This window comes from Salvelinus sp. IW2-2015, linkage group LG10 (genome assembly GCF_002910315.2).
Source record: "Salvelinus sp. IW2-2015 linkage group LG10, ASM291031v2, whole genome shotgun sequence".
In the NCBI taxonomy this organism is placed as follows: Eukaryota; Metazoa; Chordata; class Actinopteri; order Salmoniformes; family Salmonidae; genus Salvelinus; species Salvelinus sp. IW2-2015.
Window position 1 is genome coordinate 6,375,925 of NC_036850.1, and position 26,874 is coordinate 6,402,798.

The 26,874-nt window shown below is 40.7% G+C and overlaps 1 protein-coding gene across 40 annotated transcripts in view; it reads right to left on the reverse strand.

Moving 5' to 3' along the window:
• The window catches only part of LOC111969210 (CUGBP Elav-like family member 1), a 50,573-nt gene that overhangs the window by 17,322 nt on the left and 6,377 nt on the right, over nucleotides 1-26,874 (reverse strand). For 31 of the 40 annotated variants that reach the window (XM_023995199.2, XM_023995201.2, XM_023995181.2 and 28 more), the window contains exons 3-7: nucleotides 13,217-13,339; nucleotides 2,478-2,665; nucleotides 1,626-1,708; nucleotides 692-740; nucleotides 385-519 (exon numbers count right to left, since the gene is read on the reverse strand). In XM_023995199.2, coding sequence (XP_023850967.1) covers nucleotides 385-519; nucleotides 692-740; nucleotides 1,626-1,708; nucleotides 2,478-2,665; nucleotides 13,217-13,320 — 559 coding nt within the window. In that variant the 5' untranslated portion in view covers nucleotides 13,321-13,339. Of the gene's footprint in view, nucleotides 1-384; nucleotides 520-691; nucleotides 741-1,625; nucleotides 1,709-2,477; nucleotides 2,666-6,210; nucleotides 6,582-13,216; nucleotides 13,340-26,874 lie in introns of those variants that run through there. The other 9 variants (XM_070445344.1, XM_070445343.1, XM_070445341.1 and 6 more) reach the window with 5 other exon arrangements.

The following is a 26,874-nucleotide window of genomic DNA, read 5'->3' on the forward strand; positions in this document are numbered from 1 at the left end:
CAGCCCTCCAAAAACACACTTGGAACAGTGTCTAACAGATATTTGGATCATAAATAACTAGAATTTAAGTCAATATGCTACATCTCGAAGTGATGACCTTGAGATTGGTACATTTTCTGTGAGAGGATTTGTATGGAAGATACGTGGGATTTGTACACAAGAGGACAAATGAGAGTAATGACTTATCACCCATCTGTATGCAACTATTTTAGAGTGAGTGTGTGGGAGTGTACGTACCGCGTGTAGAGAGATTCATGTTAAAACAATGACTAGTCCTCATAGTATAACTGATAGAATAAATGTGTATGTGTGTTTGGGTGCATCTTGTTGCAGGTGAGTGTGTGTGTGACGATGAGGATGAAAGGTGAACTGAATCTGCCTCACCACGGCTCAGTCCATCCGGCCCACGTAGTATTCTACATTCCTCGATCTGTCCGTACGGCGAGAACATAAGTCTGATGTCATTCTCATTACACTTTTTCGATATCATTCCTATGAACAACTTCCTGTCTTCCACCGCTGATAGAGACAATGAAGAAGAAAAGGTTGTTTCAACAAACAATGAGTAACTGCATTAGAGACAACATACAACAACAAGGGCAGCTTCTAAAATGGTAGGGCTTCAACATAAAAACAGAATTACCACACCATCCACCGGCTCCCCTGCCTGCAGAGATGTAGCTATACTCACCATTATTCTTCTCACTGTCAGCTGGCTTCATCTGAATGGGGTGATGCATCTGTTGAGGAAAGACATTGAATTTAAAGGAAGGAAGAAGCGCTGACAGATACTGCCTTGATAGGTATAAATGGATGTGTGGTTGGCATCTCTAGGGCCCTATAAAATCTGCGATGTGGAGAACACAGAAGGAATCCAGACATTAAAACGGAATTCCACAATATTTAAATGTATTAAACTTCATAGGGAATAAACTAAATGTATGGAACATTGTTTAAATTTGCCCACGTTTATCATAAGACATGAACAGAATGCATCAGTGATGGGTATTTCCTGCAACTTTCTTATTAAGAGGCAACGAGAATTTCCCCTGACTATGTCTGGTGCACGCGTCTACCACTTTGTGCAGCCATTAACAATGATGCTAAAGAACATAATTCTGGTAGATGGAAAGGCTTTCCCAAAAACCTTCTCAATTAAATGTTAAACTACAAAATAGCCTATGCTTACCTGGCAGAATGCAGTATTTGTTCTGCAAACTATCACCACATGTGCGCTACAAAAACATCTTGCTAGGTGCCACTGATATTAAAGGGTAAATATCTACATCTAAAAAATAAAAAATCGAGAGCTCAAAAGCAGTCTTCTGATGTGGTTTAACCATTGTTGTGGACTTAAAGAAATCCATTTAGTTGTTTTCTATTTAAACAAGTGTGATAAAAATAAATAAACTGGGGGAAATGGAAACCTTGAAAAACAAAAAATAGAGAAAACGGAATTTGGGAAAAAACGAAGTAAACAGGAAAAATATACAACAGATTTTATAGGGTCCTACATCTCTAGAGATAAAAGCTGAACAGCAGCACTGACTGTTCTCTATTACAACCTGGCAAGCTACCCAATTCAATTTACTGAGGAAGTTAAAATTTCTACCAAACCTACTCACCCCTGGGAGAATTTTCATGTTGTGAAGAGCATTTTGTGCTTCCAATGCAGATTTGCGAGTGTAATATGTTATGAAACAACAACCTGTTTGGGGATATAAACAGTTATTAGACAAAGTAAATGTTACTCAATTATAAAATGACATTGAGAGTATTGGTGGGTCATCTATGCCTCTTCCCCAGAGCTAAAGAACATGTTCTGTACATGTGTTAGTTCACGCACACATCTCCCTTCACGTTTCTCTCCCTCTTCTGAACCCTTCCCATCAACCAATTTGATTGACATGATGATGTAGACTAGCTTACATCCGAGTATCATATTTCTGAACAGCTGATATAAAAACCTGCAATTTGAATCAACATTCCAAAAATATATATTTTGTAGGCTAATTTAGGATGTAGGCCACAACCTTTTCAGTCTGTTGTAACTAAGGATATTGCAGTAGCACAAGTAGGGCGCAGCCTACACATTGCATTGGAGAAAAAACGAATCTGTTTTAACCACAAATATCCTACATCTTTTAAAAACTGAAAAAGAAAMACACTATTTTGACTGCCCATCTTCCTCCAACTCAGTCAAACTTTTCAATGATGATGAAAAAATAACATTAAATCGCCATTTAGACTGCCTGTCTGATTCCTGCTCCTTTGATATGCTGCGGCAGCGGAGGGAGTAGTAAAGTAGAGAATCCCGCAAATACGCAGAAGCTTCCGTTGTTTAGCTATCGGTAACAGAATTCCAGAGAATTCAGCAACACAGCCAATACATATAAAAAAAGGCATGGAATTCTGGATAGGGTGAGGGGGGAGTGTAATGGACACCTCTGGTGAAGAACTCAAGACAGCACTGTCACCTTTGCTTTGTGGGGGATTTTGACTCCTGTCACGCAAGACATTGATTTCGTAGACGGCGCCGTAAGGCTCAAAAAGCTCCCGCAGCTGTTCCTCTGCCCAGGACCGTGGGATCTGGCCAACGAACATCTTGATAGCATCGATGTCGGGCTGGTCCGGGTGGTCCAGGGTCCCGTTCATCTTCTTTGCTCTGAGAGAGAAAGAAGATAAGTTTCTATAATATGGCTACATGATGTGAACTTGGGCAACAGAAGATACATTTATGAGCCGTCTTCCCCAATGGCGCATTAAATATGTCCCTGCTGGAAATAACATATTTGCATAATCGACTAAGCAGCTGGAAGCTTCACAAAATTGCATCTGAGCAAAGGCTGTTTTGCAGAAATGTACAATCAAGTCTAGACTATTTCAGTAGCACTGCATACGTTGTAGTCAAGTAATTATTAAGTGTCAGTTGAAAGAGGTGCCATCTGATGAAACGTTCTAACATGCATACAAAAACATACAGCACCAAATGCATACTGCCAGCAGAGAATTGACCTACGCAACTAAGACCAATAGCTCTAAAGAGAATGATCTTGAATGTGAAATTTGCTTTGGGAGATCTGATCATTCATAACCAAACAATTATTCATCTCATGCCATGTTGAAGGCCGCACAGAACAAAACAAGAAAATACTAGTCTACATCAAGTCCATCCATGTCAAATTCATAATGAGTATGAATTAATATAAAAAGCCATTTAAATATMATTTAGAATGCAAGCACAAACCAACTAGGTTTTCGATTGACAAACTGTACCTCCATATGGTCAAAGTAGTCCAATCAAGACTGTCTAACATGTTGACCAGACCACACGCGAGCGTGCAGTATCGCATGCATGTTGATTTTGTCCCCACACACCAGATGCGATCAGGACACGCAGGTTGAAATATGAAAACAAACTCTGAACCAACTAAATGAATTTGGGGACAGGTCGAAAAGCATTAAACATTTATGCCAATTTAAATAGTTAGCTTGCTGTTGCTAGCTAATTTGTCCTGGGATATAAACATTGGGTTGTTATTTTAACTGAAATGCACAAGGTCCTCTACACCGACAATTAAGCATTTCTAACTTAACAATTTCTGCTAGTTAGTTTTTGCTACCATGTGGGTTTTAGCTTGCATGAGCCTGCAAACTGAGGAGTGTTAACTCACCTGTTTCCATACACGTTTCATTTTAAAACATCKTACAAARGAGTTGTTTAATCTAACTTCTTAACTCTACATGGAATTGTATTTGTTTTTTTTTACTCATCTTTTTATAATCTTTACAGGAACATGCCACGGGCACTATCTGATGTGTGGAGACATTTCACTGCAGCTAACATAGAAGGATAAGCTGTGTACATTTGCAAATACTGTGCCAAATCATATGTGAAGAATGCAACAAAGATGCAGAATCATCTGGCCAAGTGCATAAAATTCCCTCAGCGCTCACAACAAGCAACCTCTGACAAGTCTCTCTACTTCTATTCGAGGTGAAAATTATGAATCAGACACCTTATCGATAGCAACAGCTAATGGTCCTCCTGGAATCAGAAGTTTTTTTGACTCAATGATGGAAGGTAGTCAGAGAAACAGACTGTATTGCAATCATCTCTGATGGGTGGTTGAATGTTCGTGGGCAAGGAATAATTACCTACATCATCTCCACCCCTCAACCAGTATTCTACAAGAGCAGACACAAGGGACAACAGACACACCGTTAATTCCCATATACTCCCGTTAATTCCCACGAAATGTTTCCACCTCTGAATATTCCCCAAAATGTGCAACCCTACATAGCAACATACAAAACCTTTTTCAGATGACTGGCTAAATCGATTATTTGATGCGAAAACTAAAATGGATGAGTGGAACATTTATTTTGATATTTTCGGTGGCATAACTATAGATTAATGGGAAAAAGAGATGGCAATAATACCCAGGCATGCAGATTTGGAGGACACTGCATTGAATGATCTAGAGAAAAGCCACAACAAAAAAGGCAGTTAAGAATACAAACTGGGTTGTGCGTTGCGTCAAGGGATGGCTAGAAGAGAAGGGGAAAAAAGTTGTTGACGTCAAAACTGTCACTAAGGAAGAGTTTAACATCCTTCTCCGACAGTTAAGGAAATGCACGAAATGGGAAGGTGGGAGCAGTACAGCATAAGTAGATACCTGGCACTACGTAGTGGGCTCAACAGGTTTCTAAAACACCCACCCATCGGTCGCAGCTGGTGCCTTATGAAGGACACTGAATTTACCACCTCGAATCATGTATTTTTGGGCAACATCAAACAGCTAAGGCGACAAGGAAAATATATCACAAACAGCCACCCTCCCATCACCGATAAGGACATTGCCCAGCTCCAAAACTCCCAGGCTCTGAATGCGGGTACACCAAGGGGTCTGGTCCAGAAAGTGTGGTTCGACCTCCAGTTACATCTGGGTCGAAGAGGAAGAGAGGGGAACAGACAACTAAAGCCCAACTCATTCTTCGTAAAAACAGACAAGAACGTCTAAGCCAAGGTATGTTGTTTATAGCCTGTTTGTGTTATTTCTAAGTTGCACTCCTTATTAGGCTACTGGAAAACAATATTATAACGCATTCTCTCAGATACGCCACTCTCGCATAGAACGAGGACACAAAGAATCATCTGGACCCAAAGGAGACACCCATGCCAATATATCTACAAAGACCGGCTTCTCGGGCATTCATCAAAATAATGTTTTAATGAAACCATGTCGATCATTATTTGAATGTTGGTAACACGTTGTATAAAAGTGATAACGCCCTCGAAGCCGGTGTTTGTTGGATATATTGTCACGGTTTGCCGGCCAAAATATATTGTYTYGGGCCTAACAACACCCGTGCCAATATAGCCAACAAACACCGCCTTCTCGGGCATTATCACTTAAATGGATACTGCCCAACCCTAAGCTCTAACCATTAGCTCAAACCTGCTTTAGTTTCAAACGTATGACAACAACTGTTAGTAGCCTATTAATTCCCTTCACATTAACCCACTCTAAAGCCCTAATGTGTACGTTACATCTAACCTAAAATGTTTATATCTTTAAAAGTAAAAACGCAAGCTCAACAAATAATAAGCAGCAACCTTTCCTAACGATTTCCCTGTAGAGAAATTGACAGACTGCCATGGTTATGACATAGGTTAGACCACTTGTTTTAAAGCCTCTGACATGTACAATACCTACTGGTTGTAAGTCGATCTGGATAAAAAACTACATTTTTATAATTTAACTGCACTGCATACGGAATACAGACTATGAACCATTATGGGGGGCACTTGGGGAGTATGCACCTGTTGAAAACTCGCTCTACCACCATTTTCGCCTCCAACACCTACATATCAAATTTAAAGCGCCAAGTTTTGGACTGGAACATTATGGCAAGCACAAAAATGTCAAGTCACATGCTGGGACTAAACTACAGATCAAGAAATTGAGTATCAGTCTGTACAGCTGAAAATACACGGCGGAATACCAGGTGGAACCAATATATAGCCTACCATCACCCCTCCCCCCAAAATGACACCAAAACGAAATGGGGGGGGGGGGGGGGGGGGAACTACAGCTCAAATCCATTTCTGAAAAGCATTTTTTTTTATTTTTTTTTTTAAACATCACGTACAAGCAATAAGCTTATTAACTCATTGCTAAATAAATAAATAAATAAACTACTCACACAGGACTAGAATTCAAAGAACAATGGTCCACCATCATCTCAGGCAAAAAATCCAGCTTAAAAGAGCCCATGTTCCCTTTTCCAAAGAAAAATTAAAACAAACTTGATCACACTTTTTCACGCCAGAAAAGTCAATACACTGCAAACCACTAGAGCCTTCTCAGAAACTTCTCAGCAGGAGGCTGCTGTGGAAAAACTATGGCGAAACCACATGGAGGCTGATCCAAAAATACGAGAAGTAACATAAATGGTAAAGAACCAACAACTTCAATTAATTGGACAACGGTGAAACGTTGAACCAGAGTATAACACAAAACAAATCCTCACTGTCCAACAAACTGGGTCTAGAGTAACAGAAGAGTAGGCAGGCCACTAAAAGCTGTGGCCCCGGGTCCCACAAATAAAGTGCTGATGGGCTGGGGCTTTTTGTGAGCATTTCTCTTAGCCAAGCAGAACTGGGTGCAGCGTCAGATAAATAGAGTGTCAGATTGAGGCTGATAAGGGCGAGTGACTGTCCAGAATGAATGGGGAACTGGAGCGAGCTGGTAATCCCTGCACTAATATGAGGCTGGGGAGACAATCAGGTTCCGGCACTGGGACACGGTCACCCTGTTGTTCAGCGCAGTTGGGGGAGGGGGGGGGCTGGGTCATATGACATTGGTCGCATTAACTCCCACCCTAACCCTCTGACCGTAGAAACGCCACAGGCATGGCAGCGAACACAAACAAGGAGGGGAACCTGTGTAAACAACCTGGGCAGTGGATGGCACAATAAACTTGCCATTTCTTTTGTTGCGCAATCACAACAACCAGAGCGGTTTTAAAACCACCATTACGATTTAATACGCCCTACTTATTTTATAGCAAACACTGCTTTCAAGCTTTTGTGACCATTTCTGTACAATGTCAAGCAAGTTACATGCTGGGTCAATTAGGAATACAAAATGCCAGCCAGTACAAAATGCTGTGTACTTCACCAAATTTCACAGTGGGTGTGAGACACTGTGGCTTGTGGGCCTCTCCAGGTCTCGCACCCCCTGTGAAATTTGGTGGAGGATCTGGGGGTGCTTCAGCAAGGCTGGAATCAGGCAGATTTGTCTTTGTGAAGGACACATGAATCAAGCCATGTACAAGGGTGTCCTGGAAGAAAACTTGCTTCCTTCTGCTCTGACAATGTTCCCCAACTCTGAGGATTGGTTTTTCCAGCAGGACAATGATCCATGCCACACAGCCGGGTCAATCTAACCACCAGATCAAGACCCTGTCATGGCCAGCCCAATCTCCAGACCTGAACCCCATTGAAAACCTCTGGAATGTGATCAAGAGGAAGATGGATTGTCACAAGCCATCAAACAAAGCCGAGCTGCTTGAATTTTTGTGCCTGGAGTGGTATAAAGTCACCCAAAATCAATCTGAAAGACTGGTGGAGAGCATGCCAAGACGCATGAAAGCGGTGATTGAAAAATCAGGTTTATTCCACCAAATATTGATTTCTGAACTCTTCCTAAGTTAAAACATTAGTATTGTGCTGCTTAAAAAGGAATATGAACAAATTTTCTTTGCATTATTCGAGGTCTGACAACACTATCTTTTTTGTTATTTTGACCAGTTGTCATTTTATGCAAATAAATGCTCTAAACGACCATTTTTATTTGGAATTTGGGAGAAATGTTGTCAGTAGTTTATAGAATAAAACAAAACATTTCAGTTTACCAAAACACATACCTATAAATAGTAAAACCAGAGAAACTGTGTATACAGAGCTGTGTATACAGTTGAAGTCGTAAGTTTACATACACCTTAGCCAAATACATTTAAACTCAGTTTCACAATTCCTGACATTTAATCCTAGCAAAAATCCTCTGTCTTAGGTCAGTTAGGATCACTACTATTTTAAGAATGYGAAATGTCAGAATAATTGTAGAGAGAATGATTTATTTCAGCTTTTATTTTTTGCATCACATTCTCAGTGGGTCAGAAGTTTACATGCACTCAATTAGTATTTGGTAGCATTGCCTTTAAATTGTTTAACTTGGGTCAAATGTTTCAGGTGGTCATCCACAAGCTTCCCACAATAAGTTGGGTGAATTTTGGCCCATTCCTCCTGACAGAGCTGGTGTAACCGAGTCAGGTTTGTAGGCCTCCTTGCTCGCACACGCTTTTTCAGTTCTACCCACAAGTTTTCTATCGGATTGAGGTCAGGGCTTTCTGATGGCCACTCCAACACCTTGACTTCGCTGTCCTTAAGCCATTTTGCCACAACTTTGGAAGTATGCTTTGGGTCACTGTCCATTTGGAAGACCCACTTGCGATCAAGTTTTAACTTCCTGACTGATGTCTTGAGATGTTGCTTCAATATATCCACAATTGTCCTACCTCATGATGCCATCTATTTGCACCAGTCCCTCCTGCAGCAAAGCACCCCCACAACATGATGCTGCCACCCCCGTGTTTCACGGTTGGGATGGTGTTCTTTGGCATGCAAGCCTCCCCATTTTTCCTCCAAACATAACGATGGTCATTGTGGCCGAACAGTTCCATTTTTGTTTCTTCAGACCAGAGGACATTTCTCCAAAAAAAATACGATTTTTGTCCCTATGTGCAGTTGCAAAACGTAGTCTGGCTTTTTCATGGCGGTTTTGGAGCAGTGCCTTCTTCCTTGCTGAGCGGCCTTTCTGGTTATGTCGATATACGACTCGTTTTACTGTGGATATAGATACTTTTGTACCTGTTTCCTCCAGCATCTTCACAAGGTCCTTTGCTGTTGTTCTGGGATTGATTTGCACTTTCCGCACCAAAGTACGTTCATCTCTAAGAGACAGAACGCGTCTCCTTCCTGAGCGGTATGATGGCTGCGTAGTCCCATGGTGTTTATAGTTGCGTACTATTGTTCGTACAGATGCACGTGGTACCTTCAGGCATTTGGGAAATGCTCCCAAGGATGAGCCAGACTTGTGGAGGTCTACAATTTTTTTTCCTGATGTCTGGCTGATTTCTTTGGATTATCCCATGATGTCAAGCAAAGAGGCACAGTTTGAAGGCAGGCCTTGAAATACATCCACAGGTACACCTCCAATTGACTCAAATTATGTCAATTAGCCTATCAGAAGCTACTAAAGCCATGACATCATTTTCTGGAATGTTCCAAGCTGTATAAAAGGCACAGTCAACTTAGTGTATGTAAACTTCTGACCCACTGGAATTGTGATAGTGAATTATAAGTTAAATAATCTAAACAATTGTTGGGAAAATTGCTTATGTCCTAACCGACTTGTTAACAAACTATAGTTTTGACAAGAAAATTGTGGAGTGGTTGAAAAAAAAGAGTTTTAATGACTCCAACCTAAGTGTATGTAAACTTCCGACTTCAACTGTATATACACACTACCGTTCAAAAGTTTTGGGTCACTTAGAAAACCACATTTTTGTCCATTAAAATAACAACAAATTGATCAGAAATACAGTGAAGACATTGTTAATGTTGTAAATGACTATTGTAGCTGGAAACGGCAGATTTTTTATGGAATATCTACATAGGCGTACAGATGCCCATTATCAGCAACCATCACTCCTGTGTTCCAATGAAACGTTGTGTTAGCTAATCCAAGTTGATCATTTTAAAAAGGCTAATTGATCATTAGGAAACCCTTTTTCAATTATGTTAGCACAGCTGACAACTATTATCCTTATTAAAGAAGCAATAAAACTGGCCTTCTTTAGAATAGCAGTATCTGGAGCATCATCATTTTGGGGTTCAATTACAGGCTCAAAATGGCCAGAAACAAATAACTTTCTTCTGAAACTCGTCAGTCTATTCTTGTTTTGAGAAATGAAGGCTATTCCATGTGAGAAATTGCCAAGAAACTGAAGATCTCGTACAACGCTGTGTACTAGTCCCTTCACAGAACAGCGCAAACTGGCTCTAACCAGAATAGAAAGAGGAGTGGGAGGCCCCGGTGCACAACTGAGCAAGAGGACAAGTACATTAGTGTCTCTAGTTTGAGAAACATACACCTCACAAGTCCTCATCTGGCAGCTTCATTAAATAGTACCCGCAAAACACCAGCCTCAACGTCAACAGTGAAGATACGACTCCAGCATGCTGGCCATCTAGGCAGAGTTGAAAAGAAAAAGTCATGTCTCAGACTGGCCAAAAAAAGAAAAGATGGGCAAAAGAACACTGACACTGGACAGAGGAACTCGGCCTAGAAGGCCTCTTCACTGTTGACGTTGAGACTGGTGTTTCACGCTTGTGGGGGTCGTAGAGCAAAACGGAGAACACCATCGTGTTCGTGAGAGTTTAAAACATAATCGTTTGTAGGCCAAACGCTACCAACAATTTTGTGAAAAGACCGATTTCCGGGATATCTCATGGTCTGACAAACACCACTCCATCTGTCACCTTTCACCGCAGATGAGTAAGCGCGACATCGGCGGATGTGGTGGATTGAGACGGGTCCAATGCAGAAAAACATATCTAGCTTAAAACGGACTGATTTTTGATTTTATATGCTAATTTGATTTCCACAGTGGCGCAGACATTTACTCTAGACGGTTCAAATCGGGCCAGTGCTGTCTGAGATATCACGTACGAACAAACTAATGTATGAAAGCACTAACGGACGGAGACAGATCCACAGTCCCCTTCCTGATTTCATCGTGGGGGACAACAAGTAGACCACACAGACAGTCATGATATGGGGAATAGGAGACATAGGCCTAACTTATGAATGCATACTGATTAATAGCCTAGTTTTACACCATTACATACTATTGTCACAATGTGTCTAATAGGGTTGTCAAGATAGCAGAATTTTGACTTCGATACCAAGTTTAGTATCATGACATTGTTTCCGCTGCAGTCATTTTACTGTGGCACCAACATAATACGGAATATGAAAAAAATACTTTTCCTCTGCAAACAAAACAATTAATGAATAGAAAAATCAGACACAATAATATTATATTTTATCCATTTACCTAGGTGTGTGTTCTATGAGTGCCGTGTGCCATAGGGAGGGACAAGCAGTCAATCCACAACAATACTTGCAATTGCGAAAAGAGACGTTTTAATGGCCTTTGTTGAATAGAGGGGGATCCCAGCTTTCCATTCAACTTTATTTAGGATCATGCCTCAGGACTACCTGGCCTGATGACTCCTGGCTGTCCACAGTCCATCTGCTCCAGTTTCAAATGTTCTGCCTATGGAACCCTGACCTGTTCACCGGATGTGCTACCTTGTCCCGGACCTGCCGTTTTAAAATCTCTCTCTACTGCACCTGCTGTCTTGACCTCTGAATGATCGGCTTTGAAAAGCCAACAGATTTACTCCTGGTACTGACCTGTTGCACCCTCTACAACCAATGTGACTATTATTTGACCCTGCTGGTCATCTTTAACGTTTGAACATCTTGAAGAACAATCTGGCCTCAATGGCCATGTACTCTTATAATCTCCACCCGGCACAGCCAGAAGATGACTGGCCACCCCTTCAGAGCTTGGTTCCTCTCTAGGTTTCTTCCTAGGTTCCTGCCTTTCTAGGGAGTTTTTCCTTGCCACTGTGCTTCTACCTCTGCTTTGCTTGCTGTTTGAGATTTTAGTCTGGGTCTCTGTTTAGCATTTTGTGACATCTGCTGATGTAAAAAGGGACTTACAAATACATTTCATTGATTGATAGACAGACAAATAGTGAGTAGACAGACATTTTCTGGTTGAGCAAAAGTTGTGGCAACCAGGGAAAGTGTTATAGGAAAAAATAAGGACATGAAGTGGTTTCTGTGAGAAGTACAGGCAGGGGGCGTGTTACCCCAAGTCACCCTAACAGGTTGGCCTACATTCTATTCACTGTGTTGATGCAAAACATTTTTAGACATAAAATTCATCAATAGGATGCTAACTAGTTAGAATATCCCATTTAGGACCTGGCTAATCATTAGCCCAATAGGCAACCCCACGCTTCACCCTACTTATTTATAGTTTATTTATACTGTATCAGTTGGGCTACAGGTGATAATGCTTAATAGCATACCTCAATATTGATCGTGCATAGGCTATATGCTTGGTCAAATTTGCAAAAATCATTTTACCAATATGTTAATGAGCTTATTTCTGGAAGTGGAAACTATATTTTAGATGGTGTCAGCATAATTGAATTTTAATTCATTTAGGAGTAGAATATCGTTTTAAAAAGTCACTTGAGCTTCTCAGTCCTTCTACATAAAAATATCTGGGGGGCACACTGGACCCCCCCAAAACAAGGGGGGAGGGACCCCCAATTCAACAGTTTATGGTGGAAATCAGCTTTGAAATCAGCATATTTTCAATTGACGTTAGCTTCAGCTGTAAGCTACCAAGACAAGTTAGCTTACAAAGCTACCAGTATCTTCTCGCATTATAAAGTGTTCTAGCCTCTATGGACGTTGTTTTGCAAACTGTAATTAACAGTTTCAGCATTTCTACATGCAGTGTCACATTATTCAAGTGTGTTAACTTCTGTGCAGCATGAATTTGGAGCTAACATGATGCAGTCCAGATCCCAGTACAGGCTAACAATTAGTAAGTGGAGCAGGCACAGTGCGTGTCTCGCACTATAAGGGGGACATTGGCTGTGCAGATAGAGTTGATCCGAGAAACACATTTGACACAAGTACCAAAAACATTTCAGTACCGAAAGGTTTTTCATGTTCTAGTACTGAACATTTTCAGTATCCCGTGCAACACTAGTGTCTACATTATAGAATAACAGATGCAGGAGTCATTTTCCAAAATGTCTGCTCGAAACATCTTAAGGCTTTTCAACTTTAGAATCTTGATACACTACCATGCTTCACATGCAATTCTTAACCACTACTTGTAGACCCAACTAGTATCTACTACTATAGTTAGTGTCCTCTACTGCATTTCAGCACCAGAATTAGCACTTGTGTGGCATGTTGACCCAAAGCATACAAGTGTAGGCAGAGGGTCCACTTAAGTGGAAAAAGCAAGGGAGAGAAAAAGTTCTTACCCCCCCATGGTAGGCACCTCCAGGGCAGTTTGGGGAAGCTCACATTTTGGCTGCCCATGCTGCTCCGTGGACAGGTACAACCCCTCAGCGTCGATACTATCCATCCAGTGCCTTTCACAACCACTACAGAAACACACCAAACAGCACAGGACAAACATGACACCCATGTAGTCACAAGAAAAACACAAACAGTGGATGGAAAGGACTTGCAGTGGCTGAGACAAAGACATCCAGAGTTTGGCCAAGGAAAAAGTGTAACATGCACATGGAAGATATGAGAGAAATCAAAATGTACATGACAAAATTGGACAGACAATAATGATATTATAACAAATAAATTACAAGCACTGCATGTAGGCTATACTGTACATTGTCGTTCTTTCTGGATGCAAACAAGGGCAGGGAACCTAGAGAACGTTACATGGAGTGCACAGCTACTAGAGCAGAGTGATTTGCCTTATTGCGTTGAGGATATGAAATGAGTGGACCTAAAAATACTGCCAGCTCCTTGGCCTACATATAAAAAATGTATTGGTAGTCTGAGTTGCTTTGTGCTTCTCTGAATTACTTGCACAACTCACTTATGGGATGTGAGAAGCTAGGTCAATGTGTTATCTAAGAACAAGGCATCTGGTTAGATTACAACTACCCTGGGGTGTAAAGGCGAAAAACTGCTTTCTGACACGAAGTACACCGACATTTACGCTTATACAATGGGCTAGCTGTGTTGTTGAAAGGCCCCAAGATTCAGGACTGTTTACATACCAGATGTCCATAGCTACTCCATCATGCCAAAGAGTGTTTAAAGACATGTGTAACAGTATTGCTTCCGTCCCTCTCCTCGCCACAGTCACCCTCGAAGCATTGTTACCTATCGCGCCGCAGCCCTTGCAGAGCAAGGGAAACAACTACTTCAAGGTCTCAGAGCAAGTGACTTCACCGATTGAAATGCTATTGGCGCGCACCCCGCTAACTAGCTAGCCATTTCACACTGGTTACACACGCTCCAGTAATTTGGCGACCAGTATATATATTTTTTTTTAAACCTCCCGCTTCGGGCTGGATGTGTCAATGTGTTTATACATGTATACACTATGAGCAGAATTACTGTCATACCTCAATTAGCCACGAATCCCTAGTTTGAAAGCAACTGTTTTCTGGAAGCTGTGTAGTACCATTTTCTCTACATTTCCTCCCACGTGTGCCAGCCCCCTAGCAATTAGAGTCCCGGCCAATGAGCTTCAACCCCTTGCCATTTGAGTGACAGCTAGCAAGATGCACACACAGAGCGAGAGAGAGCAATGACGTGGTGCACAGTCAGTCGGGGACCATTTTGGGAACCGTTTTTGGCTTGTGGGTGCTACTTTCAGAACTACTGGCTAAAAAGTATACAAAATAACCGGAGATTGCCTCCCAAATTGCGCAGCAGTCTAAGGCAGTGCATTGCAGTGCTTGAGGCGTCACTACAGACCCGGGTTCGATCCCAGGCTGTGTCACAGCCGGCCGTGACCGGGAGACCCATGAGGTGGCGCACAATTGGCCCAGCTTTGTCCGGGTTAGGGCAGGGTTTGGCCGCCCGAGATTTCCTTGTCCCATCGCGCTCTAGTGACTCGTGGCGGGTCAGGCATCTGCAAGCTGACTGCGGTCACCAGCTGGACAGTGTTTCATCTGACACATTGGTGCGGCTGGCTTCCGGGTTAAGCGAGCAGCGTGTCAAGAAGCACTGCGGACTGGTAGGGTATTTTTCGGAGGATGCATGGCTCTCGAACTTCACCTCTCGAGTCTGTAGGGTAGTTGCAGCGATGGGACAAAACTAACTACCAATTGGATATCACGAAATTGGGGAGAAAAATGGGTAAAAGTACAACAACAACAATACAACAAAAAGTACAGGATATACCTTTAAAGGTTATGATTACTTTTCATAAATAAATAAATGAATACTAGGATAGTCTTTTTTTTATAAACACCAATAGGAGAGAAAATGAGTCCTTGATACTACTCAACTACACATTGTGCAGATCTTCCATGACTCAAGTGAAAATTACATTTGATAAAAAGGGAAACAATCATAGGCCTCTACTCTCAGACAAGCATGTGTTCACTTTGCTGTCAACTGTGGTACCCCAGCAACAGACATAATTGGCGAGAAATGCATTATCCTTTCACATGGCCAATTAATTTTCTGAACCAAGCAATTCACCAATCCTGGGCTAGGGTAGATTTGTTCACTGAGTACTATTAATTCTTGATCTGTTCTCAGTACAGCCATGCAATGAGTCCTATCTAACTGTAAAATCTCTTCCGTCTGGCTTGATTGGTGTTAGTGGACAACGCACCCAAAGGGTTTACAGCAGGGGTCATCAACTAGATTCAGCCACGGGCTGGGGGGAGGGGGAGGCGGAAAATAATTATTAATAATTTGTACTCTGCAAATTGATGCAAGAAGCCCGAACAGATATTGCATAAGACAAAAACAATCATTTCAAACCTTGATTACATTCGTACACAATCATGTCTCTGAGTGGAAATACTTGGGAATAGATTTCCTAAATTAAAATAATTTTGAGGTGAATTCCTAGTGAGTTTAGTCTCATTTCCAAAACCTAAAATACATTTTTTAAATGTGGTCCGCGGGCCCTCAGTTGATGATCCCTGGTTAACAGGTACACATGTTAGCAAGCCTGGAATTTGTCCAGTAGTGCTGAGCGAATAGTGTTTATTATTTTTATTAAAATTGGATCGTTTTGGTTTCGCACATTTTTTTTTATATCAAGGTTTTTCAATTTTGGTTTCGCACATTTCTTGGGGACATTAAATGCACCAAAACAATTAAGAAAAAGAACCATGATGGTAGTGACTGCCCATTATTGCTTATCACTTATTTACCATCATTTATTCACATTACTTTAATAAAATATTTCAGTTGTGTATATATTATACTGAACAAAAACATAAAAACACAGCATGCAAGAATTTCTATGATTTTACTGAGGTACAGCTCATAAGGAAATCAGTCAATTGAAATTAATCTATGAATTTCACATGACTGGGCAGGGAGGACAAAAGCCCACCCACTTGGGAGACTTGCCCAACCACTGGAGCAAGGCGCAGCCAAACATAATGAGTTTCTGTCCACAAAAGGGCTTTATTACAGACAGATATAATCCGTTTCATCAGCTGTCTGGGTGGCTGGTCTCAGACGATCCCGCAGGTGAAGAAGCGGGGTGTGTAGGTCTTGGGCTGGCGTGGTTACACGTGGTCTACGGTTGTGAGGTCGGTTGGACCTACTGCCAAATTCTCTAAAACGACGTTGGAAGTGGCTTATGGTAGAGAAATTAACATTAAATTCTCTGGCAACAGCTCTGGTGGACATTGCTGCAGTCAGCATGCCAACTGCACACTCCCTCAAAACTTGATACATCTGTAGCATTGTGTTGTGTGACAAAACTGCACATTTTACAGTGGCCTTTTATTGTCCCCAGTACAAGGTGCACCTGTGTAATGATCATGATGTGTAATCAGCTTCTTGACATGCCAAGATAATCCATCCACCTGACAGGAGTGGCAAAGGAGAAATGCTCACTAACAAGGCAGTAAACAAACTTGTGCACAAATTGAGAAAAATAAGCTTTTTATGCATATGGAACATTTGTGATCTTTAATTTCAACTCAATAAACATGGGACCAACACTTTACATGTTGTGTTAATATTTTTGTTCAGCATACATGTTTATTTGATGTCTTTATTATTTCATTCCAAGTCATCTTCTCTATTGAGCTAAGGCTTACGCTGTCTGACAAAATCACTATTTTAGTAGTTCTAAAAATTAAAGTCATAATTTAATGACTGCTGAATAACAACTATCAATGACTTAGATCGGTACCCCCTGTATAAAGCCTCGTTATTGTCATTTTATTGTTTGTCTTATTTATTTTTTACTTTAGTTTATTTAGTAAATATTGTCTTAACCAACAATGCAGTTAAGAAAAATAAGAGTTAAGGGCTTGAAAGTAAGCATTTCACAGTAAGGTCTGCACCTGTATTCGGTGCATGTGACAAATAACATTTGATTTTGTATTTTCAGGTAGAGATACCTCACGAAGCAACTGCCCTCTAGACTGAGTTCTTCCCTTTGTCTCCATGCCCACACAGACTGGACAATTATACATGGAAAGGATTATGGTCATTGTAGTTAATTATAAAAAGTATTCTGCGCTAAACTATGTAGAATATTGGCCTGTTGGAAACTACCACCCAACTGCATTGCACAGTTCGGGCTTGATCTCTAGAGAAACTGAGCATTGAGCTCAGAAAAAACAAACTAAAAATGGAATTCAAATAACGGACCTGACCTCAGTCAATTAGTTGTTTAAAAAGTGGGGAAAAAACATTTCAGATTTATTTATTTTCGCACTATTGTCCAGATAAGACAGTTTAGAATCCGGATAGATATTTTCATGAGGTAAAATAGTTTTGATCTGTACACAAGATTAATTTGTTGATGGTTTCACACTAGTGATCAACTTTTTGGACATACCCACCAGACACTAAAATGGGAAAGGCCAGTCATGGCTAGAGGCAGTTCAGAGAGAAACGCACCTAGTTCTGTTAAAACCTCATTTGTCTTGCAGCTCTCCATCTGCTAAATACTTCCATTAAAGAAGAAATTTAAAAAGCTGATAAATATTACCAGTGGCAGACCACTCCCTACTTGGCTGCAATCAAACGGAAACGGTTATTACGGAGGGTAATATATGTGTCTGAGAACAGCTCTGCCGTCCAAAAATGTAATCTTCGGCTATGCTGGGAGCAGTACAGAAACAATAAGCACACCAAAGATCGACAGGGGTGGTGATAGTAGGGGATGGGAAAATTCAAATGAGCAAACAAGGAACCTGGGAGTTGCCACGAATAGACATTACCTTTAAAAAACAGTTGCTAAGGAGTCTTGCAGGGTTACAACAAACACGCATTCTTGGGACAAGAAACACCTCTGACAAGTTCGCCATTGCCATGAATAACCAAAATGAAATAGCGTCACAATAATGCATTGAAAGCTCATTACAAGGTGTGAAACCCCTCAATGAGTACGGTTAATATGATTATTGTGGATAATCACATGAATATAATAAAAGTTCCTTTAAAAATGTTTAAATACTTTGCAAGACAATTTCGCAAATAATCCCGTTTACACAGACACATCTGAACTCAGGCTACCTGATGGGACTAAAATAAATGCATAAAATGGGCAACAACAAAAAAAGTTCTACCACAGGGACCATGTTCTATTTGATGCGAAAGATGCATGCGAAAGATGTATACTTTGTTTTTCTTAAATCACTTCACTAGCGTATAAGAGGTTTGCGCTACCGGTTTTTGCCCCTGCGCAGATCAAATATGCCGATTTAAGCTACTTACATGTTCGAACAATTCGTAAGATGATTCAAACACATTGTTTTCTGAACAAGTGTATGCTTACTTCGATTTTGACCTTACGTTGATTAAGACTAGCAAAGTGTTTACGTCTCCCAAATGGATGGAAAGGTGGATGAAGGTGGCAACTGATAACTGACTAAATTGTGTGCACTCAACACTTACTGTAAGTTGCTCTGGGTAAGAGCATCTGCTAAATGACTAAAATGCAAATGTAATGCAATCATAACCATTATCTAAATAGAGGTGGTAACAGTGAGGTATGGCATTCCATTTAAGGCTATGCCAGAGAACAAAAAATCTTGGTTGACTGAAAGTCACCTGTTCTTTCGACCAATCGATTGGTAAAAATTTTAAACATGTATTTTTCCATATACAGTGCCTCCCGAAAGTATTCAAACCGCCTGACTTTTTCCACTTTTTCCTTATTCTAAAATTGATTTAATTGTTTTTTTACCCCTCAATTTACACACAATACTCCATAAATGAAAAAGCAAAAACAGGTTTACAAATGTTTTTACCAATTTATTAAAACAAATATTTTTTTTAAATTACATTTACATAAGTATTCAGACCCTTTACTCAGTGCTTTCTTGAAGCACCTTTGGCAGCTATTACAGCCTTGAGTCTTCTTGGGTATGACGCTTCAAGCTGGGCACATCTGTATTTGGGGAGTTACTCCCATTCTTCTCTGCAGAGCCTCTCAAGCTCTGTCAGTTGGATGGGGAGTGTCGCTGCACAGGTATTTTCAGGTCTCTCCAGAGATGTCCAACCGGGTTCAAGTCCAGGCTCTGGCTGGGCCACTCAAGGACATTGAGACTTGTCCCAAAGCCACTCCTGCGGTGTCTTGGCTGTGTGCTTAGGGTCGTGAAATTTCACCCCAGTCCGAGGTCCTGAGCACTCTGGAGCAGGTTTTCATCAAGGATCTCTCTGTACTTTGCTCCGTTCATCTTTGCCTTGATCCTGACTAGTCTCCCAGAACCTGCAGCTGAAAAACATCTCCACAGCATGATGCTGGCATCACCATGCTTCACCGTAGGGATGGTGCCAGGTTTCCTCCAGATGTGACACTTCGCATTAAATCTTGGTTTTATCAGACCAGAGAATCATGTTTCTCATGGTCTGAGTCTTTTAGATGCCTTTTGGCAAACTCCGAGCGGGCTGTCATGTGCCTTTTACTGAGGAGTGGCTTCCGTCTGGCCACTCTACCATAAAGGCCTGATTGGTGGAATGCTGCAGAGTTAGTTGTCCTTCTGGATGTTTCTCCCATCTCCACAGAGGAATTCTAGAGCTCTGCCAGGGTGACCATCAGGTTCCTGGTCACCTCCCTGACCAAGGCCCTTCTCCCTCAATTGCTAAGTTTGGCGGGGCAGCCAGCTCTAGGAACAGTCTTGGTGGGGCTGGTGGGGGGTTGACAGCTCACACCATGTTGTAAATACATTCAGCCATCTCCCTCTCCAAATTCACACAGTAATGTGCCTTTGTTAAATAGACATTTTCCCGCCAAAACTAACACATTCTAGAGCGGATACTGGAAAAATATTTCTAACATAGAACGTGGGGAATGGTCAGAGGCGACCCAAAGACCACTAATGTTGATTGGTTGTTATTTTGTGATGTCAATAAAAATGTTAAAGGAAATACTGTAACTTGAAAAGTATACACACGATGTGTGAAGTGTCCATCCGATGAGTTGTGCATGAAATATGAAAAATGTGTGTTTTTGTTAAGAGGGATGTGATCTTAGAAACTATAAAGAGGAAATTGTTCCCATTACTTTGTACAAGTAAGAGGTCACCGCCCCCTTGAGTGAGGTCAGAGAGCATGTCAGCCTCACAAACCACTCCTTTTGAACGAACTGTATAAAACGATGGGTTAAGAATTAACATATGAGACGTTGAGCTGCAGCTCACTTCCAAAGTGGTTCGAACTCTGAAATCTCAACGAGGTAGAGACAATAACATCACCTCCCGGACAATCACTGGTACGGCTGATTAGCGGTCCTAAGTAAAGTATCTAGAAAAGTGAACTTAACTTTTGGGGTAGGGGGCAGTATTTTCACATCCGGATGAAAAGCGTGCCCAGAGTAAACTGCCTGCTACTCAGGCCCAGATGCTAGGATATGCATATTATTAGATTTAGATTGAAACACTCTGAAGTTTCTAAAACTGTTTGAATGATGTCTGTGAGTATAACAGAACTCATATGGCAGGCAAACCTGGCAAACCTGAGAAACAATCCAACCAGGAAGTAGGAAATCTGAGGTTTTTAGTTTTTCCAACTCTTTGCTTATCCAATATACAGTGGAAATGGGGTCATGTTGCACTTCCTAAGGCTTCCACTAGATGTCAACAATCTTTAGAACCTTGTTTGATGCTTCTACTGTGAAATGGGGCCGAATGAGAGGGGATTGAGTAAGGTCTGCCATGAGCTGAACATGCGCGTTCACATGAGAGCGAGCTCTGTTCCATCGCATTTCTGAAGACAAAGGAATTCTCCGGTTGGAACATTATTGAAGATTTGTTAAAAACATCCTAAAGATTGATTCTATACTTAGTTTGACATGTTTCTACGGACTGTAATATGACTTTGTCTGAACTTTTGCCTGGACCTGCCCGCGCGTCGTGAGTTTAGATTGTGTACTGAACACGCGAACAACAAGGAGGAATTTGGACATAAATGATGGACATTATCGAACAAAACAAACATTTATTGTGGAACTGGGATTCCTGGGAGTGCATTCTGATGAAGATCATCAAAGGTAAAGGAATATTTATAATGCTATTTCTGAGTTATGTTGACTCCAACATGGCGGATATCTCTTTGGGTTGATTTGTCGTCTTAGCGCCGTACTCAGATTATTGCATGGTTTGCTTTTTCCGTAAAGTTTTTTTTAAATCTGACACAGCGGTTGCATTAAGGAGAAGTGGATCTAAAATTNCGCCGTACTCAGATTATTGCATGGTTTGCTTTTTCCGTAAAGTTTTTTTTAAATCTGACACAGCGGTTGCATTAAGGAGAAGTGGATCTAAAATTGCATGTATAACACTTGTATTTTCATCAACATTTATGATGACTATTTCTGTAAATGGATGTTGCTCTCTGCAAAATCACCGGATGTTTTGGAACTACTGAACATTACATTGGCGCGTTCTCAGATTTTTGGATATAAATATGAACTTTACCGAACAAAACATACATGTATTGTGTAACATGAAGTCCTGAGTGTCATCTGATGAAAATCAAAGGTTAGTAATTAATTTTATCTATATTTCTGCTTTTTGTGACTCCTCTCTTTGGCTGGAAAAATGGCTGTGTTTTTCTGTGACTTGGCTCTGACCTAACATAATCGTTTGGTTTGCTTTCGTCGTAAAGCCTTTTTGAAATCGGACACTGTGGCTGGATTTATAACAAGTGTATCTTTAAAATGGTGTAAAATACATGTATGTTTGAGGAATTTAAATTATGGGATTTCTGTTGTTTTGAATTTGGCACCCTGCAGTTTCACTGGCTGTTGACGAGGTGAGACGCTACCGTCCCACATACCCTAGAGAGGTTAAGCGGGACCATTCCACTACTCTTCTTAAATCACCGTAGCACGCTACTTTCATCACCCCAATGGGAACCATCGACAGGCTGACTAGCTTCAGTAGCAAATGGAAGAGAAATCAACTCTGTAGTTCTGTTCTACGTGACAAGTCACAGGATACCGGATGATAGCAGAGATTAACAGTAGAAGACGGATGGGGACCCCTTTTGGACAATCAGAGCCTTACAAGCGTTCTGCAAAAAAAGACCCAACAACCTTTCCCAACAAGGCCTGGGACCGACAGAAATACACCAAGAACCAAGACACTTACACATAAATACATTCATGATTTCTTACTCCAAACGAGCGGCGGTTCATGTGCAAAGTATATGATTACAGCGAGAGTAATTTCTAAATGTACCAAAGTATTGTGTCTCCGTCCCTCTCTCTCGCCCGTCATGTCTTTTGTAAGAAGCCACCATATCGTGTTGTTTCTAACGTATTAAGTGTGTATGTGTATCCTGTGTTTCCATTTACTTAGCTAGTAAATAAATATTTTAACCAATTTGTGTAGTACTGAATCATAAGGCTGGGGTTTTTGCAGATTCAGGAGGTTACGACTGCTCACAATGATGATATGATACGAGGTTATGATTAATAAGTTGACTGTTTATAGATGTGATAGGTTAAGATCTTTAGAGTTGGTAACTCCTTAAAAGAACCGCTCTCGTGGAGCCCCAATTCCTAATGAGTTCATTGTTACATGATTCATAAAAAATAAAAATAAATAACTTTTTTTATTTATTTAAAAATCATAATAAAATAAAAATCAGGTAACAATTAAACATAGTTGATTAGATAAATAACAGTCATCAGATTAATGTAAGTAAAGTCACGACAATACTCTGAGTTCTGGCTATGCAATATGGCTGTGGGCTACACTAGTTCATTTAGCAGACAAGATTTGCTTAGTATAAAATAATGCCATAGAGTTCTATGAAGAATAAAATTGAACATAGCTGAATAAAATAGAAAGGCTATTTTCTCCAAACGATTTGAGGAAGTGCGCATATGCGGCTATTCTATGTTGAGCAGTTAAAGAAACAGATACTCCTATATGTTTGTTTAATTTAGAGTTATTTATATAACTTTAGTTGTGATACAAATGTTGGGCTATATGTTTAGATGTTTTATACATTCTAAGGCTGCATACTGCGACTAATGATGATTTGAAAAAAGTTGCATGAAAGGCATGAGCTCTGCTTTGTTTTTTGCTTATGCTGTACACACTTCAGTCTCATTCACAATTTGACAAGTACAAACAAAAAATCCATTCCTTTTGTGGCCAGTGGCTGTTGTGCCTTTGGGTTGAATATAAAAATTATAATTCCCTTCTCCCGGCTGCACGCCGAAGCACCTCTCACTCACATGGCTCTCTGTCATGTGATTGGGTCTTTCGCACAGGCTACAAGTGAAGACCGAAAAATCGGGAATGAAACTGCACGTGTCCTTATCCAATTCCGATGTACATATTGAAGATATTGGAAGAATTGTCCACATTTACTTTTCGTCAGCCAACAAGATGAGTAGGCTTAACGAACAGCAAAAGCACTAGTCTTGGTCAATCTACTATCGTCCATAGTACAAAAGTTGATATATTCTATGCGAGAAATACATATTCCAAACATAGTCTGGGACAGTTGTGGGATGCGATAGATCCCAATAATACAGCCACTAGCATCAAAAAATGTTTTAAGCAATGAGCCTGACAACAGATGAGAACGTTTAGCTTAAAATGTTGATAAACTACTAGGCCATTTCTTCACATTATAAGCGCAGCAATGCGTACATGGCAGTAGACTATAGGCGTGAATCTTCCATAACAGGAAAACACCACTCTCAAAAGTGATCACAAATGCAATTCTTCATGTAAATGATTTTATAAAAAGGTGCATTTTTATGGTGAAAATTATCTTCCACAAACGTGTGTATAGTATGCCAGTTAGGCTCTACACCAGTTGTAAAGCGGATTAATGCATTTCATTTTAAGTAGTTATTTGGCCACTTTAGTTGTGATACAAACCTTATCAAAATATATAGGCCTATGGGCTAAGCTACATGAGATGTACGACTACAATTGGAAAAAGTCACCCAAAAAAGCATGCGCTGGTTCTTGCCTTAAGCTGGGAATCATTCACAAGTGATATGCAAATATTAGAGGCACAATATAAAATCGGTCAACATATCGGAATCGGACGATATTAGCTAAAAATGCCAACATCGTATCGGCCCAATGTCTAGCCGGTGTAAAAAAAAAAAAACAATGTCAAACCTACCGTGCATAACTATATAGGTACATGACGTAATAACGCCACGTAAAATGTTGAGCTACACGTGCAACACAGCATTTCTAACCTAGCCCTCACAATGTCTGCTGTGTGGATCAACCAGTCAACAAGTTGAGTAGTCATTTGAAAAAGAACATTTCAGCGACACAACTCAAAGGCAAAATCCATTAAAGCCAAGATAATGGAATTCGTTGCCCTTGACAATCAACCGCTCTCTGTTGTGGGTGATGTTGGCTTTCGCCGACTGGTCGAGTACCGGTACACACTACCAAGTGCGCCATTCCTCAGATGTTGCCCTACCGGAGTTACACAGTAATAGCGTCACTGCTATTAGCTTCACGACATACATACTATGTAACGCCGTTTGGGTCTTTGCGTGTCAAAAAAGATACAATAGCACTGTCAAATATGTACAAAAAAAGTCTGCAAACAAGCAAACACCAGCCACGAACGATGTGTCTACAATACCACGTAGGTAATAAGGCATCATTTATTTCGACCGCAACTTCTGGGGTAGCTAGCTTTAGCTTGGTACCTAGCTAGCACCAACACAACCAGCCTGAAAACAATGACCAGAAGAAACTGCAGCCATGTTCATTATTCGTAGCAACGATACAGGAATCCTTGTGAGTAAGTATTAGCTAGGTTGCCACTTGTTGTTCCCCTATTGAAATTGAACTTTAGATCATGAAAATAAATAGCTAGCCAGCTACTTAACCCTGTTGCCCAAAGCTAACGTTATAAGCAGCCAGCTAGCGTCATCTGGCTAGTGAGGCTCGACCGGACCAGGTTATGTGTTGTGAAGCTAGCCACAATAGTGGAATTTTCGGTTTGCCTACAGATGTTGTGTTATTTGACGTGTATCTTTTTTGACACGAAAAGACCCAAATGGGGTTCCATAGAAATCCTGGTTGAGAATGAAAATGACTGAACAAATGAACAACAAAACAGCACAGCAAGTAAGTGAAAGAAATAGGTTTTGATTATGTTTTACTGGTAATGGGGACATACGTAAATGCTAACAAAATATATTTTTGTCAGTGTGGTGTGTGTGTAACCTTTATTTAACTAGGCAAGTCAGTTAAGAACAAATTCTTATTTACAATGACGGCCTAGGAACAGTGGGTTAATGACAGATTTTTACCCTGTCAGCTCGGGGATTCAATCTAGCAACCTTTCGGTTACTGGCCCAATGCTCTAACCACTAGGCTACCTGCAGCACCTGTCACATTATTATAAAGTATACGGTAGTCCAGTCACGTGGTGTTTGTTCACAAGCACACAACGATAAGAGACTGCTGGTTATTTGTTTAGTGCGTGCAGCAAACTGTGTAGCATTTGAGTAACTTGAATACGTTAGGTCAGCATTTTAGCATTCTCTATAGGATTTTACATGTACTTGTTAGCATTGCTAACCTTCGGATAACAGAGTATTAGGTTTTGAAAACAGCGCCCCCTTGTGTCCAGTGCTGGTATTACAGAATATCCCAGTATGGCACAATACAAGGTCGGTATGAAGGTATGACAATCTGGAAACTGCCCAAGCCATAGATTTAAGTAGATTTAACTCAACATTCAAAGGCTTCTTGGTAAGCAACTACAGTGTAGATTTGGCCTTTTTATTCTGTCCAGGTTTCCTTCTTTTCCCTTTGTCAATTAGGTTAGTATTGTGGAGTAACTACAATGTTGTTGATCCATGCTCAGTACTCCAATCACAGCCATTGAACTCTAATTGTTTTAAAAATCACCTTTGGCCTCTTGGTAAAATCCCTGAGAGGTTTCCTTCCTCTCCGACAACTGAGTTAGGAATGACACCTGTATCTTTGTAGTGACTGGGTGTATTGATACACCACCCAAAGTGCAATTAATAACTTCACCATGCTCTAAGGGATATTCAATGTCGGCTTTTATTTTTTATTTTTTTTAGACCATCGACCAATAGGTGCCCTTCATTGCGAGGCATTGGAAAACCTCCCTGGTTTTGTGGGGTGAATCCGTGTTTGAAATTTACTGAGGGACCTTGCAGATAATTGTATGTATGGGGGTACAGTGCTAAGGTAGTCATTCAAAAATCATGTTAAACACTATTATTGCACACAGAGTCCATGCAACTTATTACGTGCATTGTTAACCTTTTGTCAATAGGGGGTGCTATTTGCACTTTGTAAAACATTTGTTCCCAAATTAAACTGCCTCGTACTCAATTCTTGCTCGTACAATATGCATATTATTATTACTATTGGATAGAAAACACTCTAGTTTCTAAAACCGTTTGAATTATATCTGTGAGTTAAACAGAACTCGAGTTGGAGCAATTTTCCTGTGAGGAAGTGAGAAGTCTGAA